The sequence below is a fragment of the Sardina pilchardus genome, chromosome 13 (assembly GCF_963854185.1).
Source record: "Sardina pilchardus chromosome 13, fSarPil1.1, whole genome shotgun sequence".
NCBI classification, from domain to species: domain Eukaryota; kingdom Metazoa; phylum Chordata; class Actinopteri; order Clupeiformes; family Clupeidae; genus Sardina; species Sardina pilchardus.
The window spans coordinates 31,585,761-31,593,080 of record NC_085006.1 but is presented as its reverse complement, the minus strand read 5'-3'; the positions used below and the strand labels follow the sequence as shown (position 1 = coordinate 31,593,080).

At 42.6% G+C, this 7,320-nt stretch overlaps 1 protein-coding gene across 1 annotated transcript; it reads right to left on the bottom strand.

Annotated features, from left to right (window-relative positions):
• Positions 1-2,673: 2,673 nt before the first annotated feature.
• On the bottom strand, positions 2,674-6,029 carry otx5 (orthodenticle homolog 5). Its single transcript, XM_062552302.1, has 3 exons — positions 5,933-6,029; positions 4,247-4,398; positions 2,674-3,327 (listed from the first exon to the last, which is right to left on the bottom strand). The coding sequence occupies exons 1-3, from the start codon at positions 6,027-6,029 to the stop codon at positions 2,674-2,676; spliced, it is 903 nt and encodes a 300-aa protein (XP_062408286.1).
• Between the last annotated feature and the right edge of the window lie 1,291 nt (positions 6,030-7,320).

Genomic DNA, 7,320 nt, shown 5'->3' with positions numbered 1-7,320 from the left:
ATTAACACATATGAAAATCACACACTGAACACATTGACAGCGTTTCACTAAAGTATATATAAAAGAATATTCACCACCACAAATGCTATTCTCCTATTACAGTAATATAGTGACACAGTGATGTCCATGAAAATGTCCCCATATAACGGGATGGGTGCCAACTCAATATCGATGAGACTGTCAAGTTCAAATGGCTGGATGCCTGACTCGCATAACAAAGCTTTTCATTGTCTGCATAGTCATGCATATGTAATTACAGGCGTAAACAGATTATATGACCGCTACAATATTTAGTAGTAGTAATACTTTTGTCATCATTGGTTCAATTCATATGATAAAATGATTGATTCTGTTGTAGTAAATCTTTTACAAGTACATCAGAGATCCATCCATGTGAAATTGTCATTTCTGCAATAACCGTGAAGGTATTGTGTGAAGAAGGAGAAAACACAGTAATCATTGCATTTTCTTTTATTGTCAGTAATTTAATGTCTCAAAACATAGTCACTATCCAAGTCTATCATCTGGTTGGGTCCAGGCAAACACACAGGAGGGACAATCAAATATACAAAAGGTGGACGAGTCATTCGTATCAGAAAAGAAGCGTGTGATTCTCCTGTGATGAGCTGAATTTACTGATCAACAGCCAGACACCGCAAAATGCTGCCTAGAAGCTGCTATGTTAACCCACTAAAAACCCTGAGTTTGAAAACAAAAAAAAACAATGATCAGAACAAAAAAAGAAGAAAGAAAGACAAAAAAAGAGAAAAATAAAAAGTTGTTGGCAGTCTTCTATAGAAATTAAGAGAGTGATCGAGAGTCCGTTGAGTATGTCATGATGGGGTGACACGGTGGCGGTGCCAAACATGATTGCATTTTTTCAAGTAAAGTTTTTTTTATGTTGTATTTACAAAAAAAGATAAAGAAAACACAACTCTGAATAAATGCAATATTCATAATAGCTGTGGACATCACAACATTGTTAATAATAGCAATAATGACAATAATATTAATTCAAACAGATTAACCACAAATTTACTTCAAAGAACTCACAATTGCAAAGAAACATGAATTTTTACAGTCTAATACAAAAAAAATAAACAATACATCAATACACAATGGTCTCCCTCCCCACGAGAAAGATGATGTTGTCTGTGCAAGAGCAAAGAATACCTTCACATTCTTTCTTTCTTTCCCTTTCTTTGAGTAGATCCCCTCTCCCTCTCCTCCCTCTCCTCCCTCTCTCTCTCTCTCTCTCTCTTTCTCTTCATCACCACCGCCTCTGGGTCTTTCTCTTAATCATTACCGTATACTTTCTGCAAAAGGGTTTTTAAGTCATTAAGGGGCAAATTGTGTAGTTGGATGCTAAATCTGTCCAACACAATAGACAATAAACACACAATGAGATAGAAGCAGGCGGCTGACACGCTCGTCAGGTCTCCCACAATGCATTGCGTTCGGCGTCGGCCACAGGGAAGGCATGAGGTGTGCGCTCTAAACACACCGTATCCCAGGGCAACCTTCTGGACACCGTATCCCAGGGCAACCTTCTGTCTGTGGATATGCGCTTGGGAGCTTTGGGCCAACCCGTACAAAGAGGACATCATGCGTTCATGTTGCACCTACCAGCCAAAGCTCCAAGTGTCTGTCTTTTGTTTTGTTTTGTTTTGTTTTGTTTTTCTTTTTCTTGTTTGGCTCGGAACTCTCTCAGTTCACAAATATGATAAGCAGCTTCGTTGCAAAAGGTAAAAGAAAAAAAATAAAACCAGACAAAAAGAAAAAAGACAATGACTCCACGTGTGGAATATTAATGTGACAATATCAAAAGACTCTACTTCCCAACGGAGAGGTCAGACTCACCGTACAGGAAAATAACATAAATAAAAGCCATGGTCATTTTGATCTTGATTTCCAACTCTAATTATCATTCATGGTACTGTGCTTGCCCATGCATGATATGCATGTATGAAAGAAGACCATTCTCAGGCAATTACACTGAATATCACTCGAGGTTGTAGCAGTATCTCTAGTCGTGTACGTTTGTGTTTCTCATGTTGTACAGCCACAGAGTCCTCGGGATATCCGCTAACTGCCTGGCTGATTCATGTTAGTCAAAGTCAAAGGACCAGCATTATTCACTTTTTTTGCATTGATTGGCGCTTCAATTACGTTGATTGAAAAAAAAACTCATCAGGCTATCGAGTACTCTGATGATCCAAGTTACACACAATCAAAATAATATTCCAACTCACTTATAAATAAATTAAACTTATTATCATTTAGATAATTTAGAAAATCTCACATTTTTCTTTTTTCAAAAATCTTATTTCATGATTTTCAACAATAACAACAGTCCAATTTGTTTCACAAAGTATGACAGTAAAACTGATCAGTCGATGACCAACCCATTGAGATGTTAAGCGTGACAACACTTCAAACGTGGTCATTCTGGTGATCCGCTGAAAGGTCGGCCATGTTTGCCCACACCAGTGTTGCATGGTCCAAAGGGATCTGAATGTTTTTGTATGAAAGCTTGAATCTTCACTCCTCTGTTCCCTTCCTCGCCTCCTTCTACACCTCCACATAACTCTCCCTCCATCCCTCCTTCCCTCCCTCCCTCTCTCTCTCTACTCTCTACTCTCCCTCCCTCCCTCCCTCCCTCGCTCTTTCTTTCTACAACACCTGAAACTTCCAGGAGTTCTGGTCCTTGTAGTCCAGGCAGTCGGCCGCGTTGAAGTTGAGCTTCCAGGAGGCGGCCTGGTCCTTGTAGTCCAGGCAGTCGACGGCGCCGAAGCCCAGCGAGGCGGCGCTGTAGCCCTGGGAGGACAGCGAGGCCGGCGACTGGCTCAGCGGACCGCCCATGGAGGAGGCGGTGATGGGGCTCAGGGCGCCCCCGGTGGCCGACAGCTGCGGGTGCATGGGGGACAGGTAGGAGCTGCAGTCCAGGCCCGTGAAGTAGGAGGACGAGGCGCCGTAGCTCTGGCTGTAGGCCGGCGCCTGCGTGTAGGTCATGGGGTAGGCGGACGCCCGCTGCATGCAGGGGGTGGTGGAGGCCGAGAGCGGGTCGGGCAGCGGCGAGATGGACGCCGGGCTCCAGATGGACACGGTGGCGGCGGTGCCGCTGGAGCTGGGGGCGATGGCGGTGCCCGGGGGAGGCGGGGCGGGGCTGTAGGGCCCGTTGGTGCCGCCGCCGCCGCCGCCGCCCACCTCGGCGCTGTTGGACTCGCGGGCCGGAGACGCCTTCTTCTTGGGCGGCCGCGGCTTGGACTGACCGCTGCTCTGCTGCTGCTGCTGGCGGCACTTGGCCCGTCGGTTCTTGAACCACACCTGCAGAACCGGACATCAACACAGGGTTAATCACGGGCCTCGCGCCACACAGGAATATACTGTGACCTCTGTAGGCCTACAGCTTACTCAAATACATTGCCAACAATACAAAACATACGTATATATATATATATATATATATATATATATATATTACATTACATTACATTACATTACATTACATTACATTTACATTACATTACATTTGGCTGATGCTTTTTAACCAAAGCGACAACTTACAACATGATAAAATATTTAAGTTTTTAAGAGCACTTTGTACTGACAACAAATAATAAAAAAAACACAATAAGTGCATCAATGAGTGTAATAAGTGCATGAATGAGTGCAATGGTTTGTGGTAGTGCTATGAGAGGAGATGTTCTTTGAAGAGCTGGCGACATGACGGGGTTAATTACGGGCCTCCCGTCAGACAGAAACGTATACAGTATATAACCCCTGTAGTCCTACATCGCACTCAAATACATTGCCAACAATTACAGGACATCTGAAATATAGGCTAGAATTATGCACTGAGGTTTAGTCCTACTTTTCATTAATTATAGTCCTTATTACACTGTGATTGCTTCAGTAGGTAATGTATAACAAAGTTGTCTTCTGAAATAAGATCAGCCTATCTGATGCCACTAACAGTACAGTAAGTAACAGTAAGCCTACAACAATTATTTTGCTTTTATAAATCAATTAAGTCTGAAGCATCCAAAAGTACCTAAATAATCAATATAGACCGTGACCTGCATTGTTATTCATTCAAAATGAATGAATTATGCCTACTCATTCAAAATGAACAATAACCAGGACAGAGGTTTTCTGTCAAAATGTTGCATGTGTAGGATATTTTGAGATATGAGTGCCAAACGTCCAAGAGACTGAGTAAACCTAAGTGAAAAGGAAGGCTCACCTGGACTCGAGATTCGGGCAGGTTGATTTTGAGCGCCACCTCCTCCCGCATGAAGATGTCGGGGTAGCGAGTCTTGGAGAACAGCGCCTCCAGGATGTCGAGCTGGGCACGGGTGAACGTGGTTCTCTCCCGGCGCTGCTTGCGTGGAGTGTCTGAAAGAGAGGAACCGCACAGACGCCTCATGAATATGCATGTCAAGACGCACGCCGAAATTATTGTCTCTGCTATTATGCTCAGCTGTTATTGTTTTGAAGAGGCATCTAAACAAGGATTACAAAGAATGGAACGCTTCTTGTTTATTCAAACTAGGATTTTAGAAAATATGAATGTAGGCTAAAAGAGTGTTTTGTGTCACTGCACAGCTGTTTCATATATTACAAGGCAGCTATTCGATTCGTAAGAGTCAAATAATGACACATTTGTTATTATGAAATGCCTTTGTCAGAAAATAGCGTTGTGAATCGCTTCACACTGTCTGGCGAGTTTGCATTGCCAATCGAAAATGCGGTTTCACGAAAATAAATCTTTACTTGACCTAAATAAAATATAACTCTTAAAGTATATTCTGTTAGTAAATTATTCCAATTGTGGGATTAGAGTACCAGGCAATACTAATTACTAGAATGATGGCTGACTTTGTAAATGTATTACGCTCCATATAAATCCCATTTACAAATATTGGAAGCCTATCGAAATGAACTTAGTCTTAAAGCTGATCCGATGTTTTACAACAATTTAAGAGTATCAGTTCCGATATGGCTCAGTGTAAGCATAACCCACTTCGCATTAAAAAAAAAAAAAGAAATAATAATAATCTCGTAGGCTATCTCCAATTCCCTGCCTGTCTGCTATCTTTAAAAGAATATGTAGCTAGCAATCGCACGAAAATAAGGATGTCTACAGAAGTCTATTCATGTTGTGCTGTGAAATACCATTACAGTTATTCGTTCTGAATCTGGTGTTATTACATCGTTTCGTTATGTTGGATAATAGAACAATTCATTCCACCAACATATTTGCCAATTGGAAAGTTGATCTATAGGCTCACGCCCATCTTAAGTTGCCACAATTACTTCGATTATTTGTCAAGCTTCAGCTCAAAGGCGAACTGATGAAATATTATTCCAACATCCAACTGATGGGGAAAGCTTGTATCTTAGTCGAGAGAAGCTGTCAATAGAAACATCCGGTAAACTTCCTAAATCCTAAAACCAAGCATTTCTCTCTAACTGTTTTGTCTCTAGATGAAGCACAACAGTATGGCAATATATTGTCTTTGAGTAGAAAACGATCTTCTTTATCCCATATCTTCATAATCATGCATGCGAATGAAAATATACAATGTCACTTCACAGAAGATCCCCAAAGAAACATATTTGGAAGCAAGTGCAGTATTGGAATGTTAAGCATAGTAATTCCGATGTCAGTCTGTCAGGCAAGCACAATGCCCACGCATCTGGGCAATATTAGTATAGGCACTAGGCCTTATGAAATCATAATAAATGCACAATAAACTGTGTAATCCATAATGGAATAGGCTAGCAACCCATGGTGATGGGAGACTTTTGTGGTGCGTTTAGGTGGATGCTTCTAAATCAATTAATTCACCCTCTTTCTCATTCATAATTCTAAAATAAAACAATCTTTAAAATGTAAAAAAAATGAAATGTCATGAAATGTACTTACTTGGGTATCCGACGGCGGAGTGTAGCAGGTCCATTCCCGGGCCGGATAGAGTTAACCCGTTCACGGCGTAATGAGGCTGCTTAATGTAGGACATCATGCCTGTACCGGCTTTTAACGTTGGCCCTCTCTCCCTCTCTCTCTCTCACACACACACACACTCAGGCCGGGGGCCGGCTCTTCCGTCAATTCTCCAGGGGGTGTTTCTCTCTTTCTCTGTCTGTCTCTTTGTTTTCCTCTATCTCTCTGTCACTGCTGCACCTTGTCTCTGTCAACTCTTGTCAGCTAGCTCGTTCTTTTTTCTCTCTTTTATCGCCCTGCCCTGACACGTGTTGGAACAAGCACCGCGTTCAGCTCCAACGCGTCCTTCTCCTCCTCCGTGCACTTCTCAAACACCTGTGGTGCCTTCGCCGTTACTTTCAAGCACACTTGGAGTACTCTATCAGCTCTGACCGCACGGTCTACACCGCCAGTACAGAATGCCTGAAAACGAAGTGCTCTCAAACTAACAAACCAAGTTGTAATTGTTGATGGCGATGTAAATGACCATCTGGCGGTCCAAACGCAATGCGCTACGATTCTAGTGTGACCGCCTGTTCGAAGAGGACTATACGCGGAGTCCCGTCTGTCTGGCAGGGGCAGGTTACGGGATCCCTGCGTCTGAGCGGGACTTAAGTGCGACGACGGCGACGGTGGCGGCGGGTTAAAGACGTGCGTCCTGCGAGTGGTGATGAGTAGGGCTGAGAGCGCAGAAGTGAGCGCACCAAGAAAGAGGTTGGCTAATTAGAGCGAAGTTCTTACAGAGAGAACTGTGACCCCTCCCTCTCTCTCTCTCTCGCCCTCCTCTAAACACACCCACACTCGATTTCTTCTCTGCTCAAGTGTTTGAAAGACTTTGAAATTATACTTATTTTATCGCCTTCTACTCCTGGTTTCCGGGTTATTCCTTTAGAACGCAAGAGGCTCCATATTTTTCTTTTTCTACACAAAACAGAAAAACAGAAAAAACACTGCTGCCGCAGAACATTATTTTTAATGTGGGCTATGATTATGATAATATTGATTAAAAAAAAACAATTAAAACATGTCCCTGTATCTTTCAGGAGATCTTTACCAAGAATTTATAACGGATTGTCACTTTAAAAACGACAGGGTTAAAGTTGATAGTTGATCATTTCAGTGGTACCACTGGTCATAACAGCAGTTAGAAAAGGCAGGTTACGGACCACCATGTAGGCAATCAAAATCTAAAGCATAGGCCTATAGACCACACTGGAAAAAAACACGATTCTATTAAATAACATGTTTACATGTTGTCGGAAGGACTGATAACCTGCCACTGTCAAGTCTCCGGGATTACGTGACGGAGCAAGGGACAAACATTTTCAGTA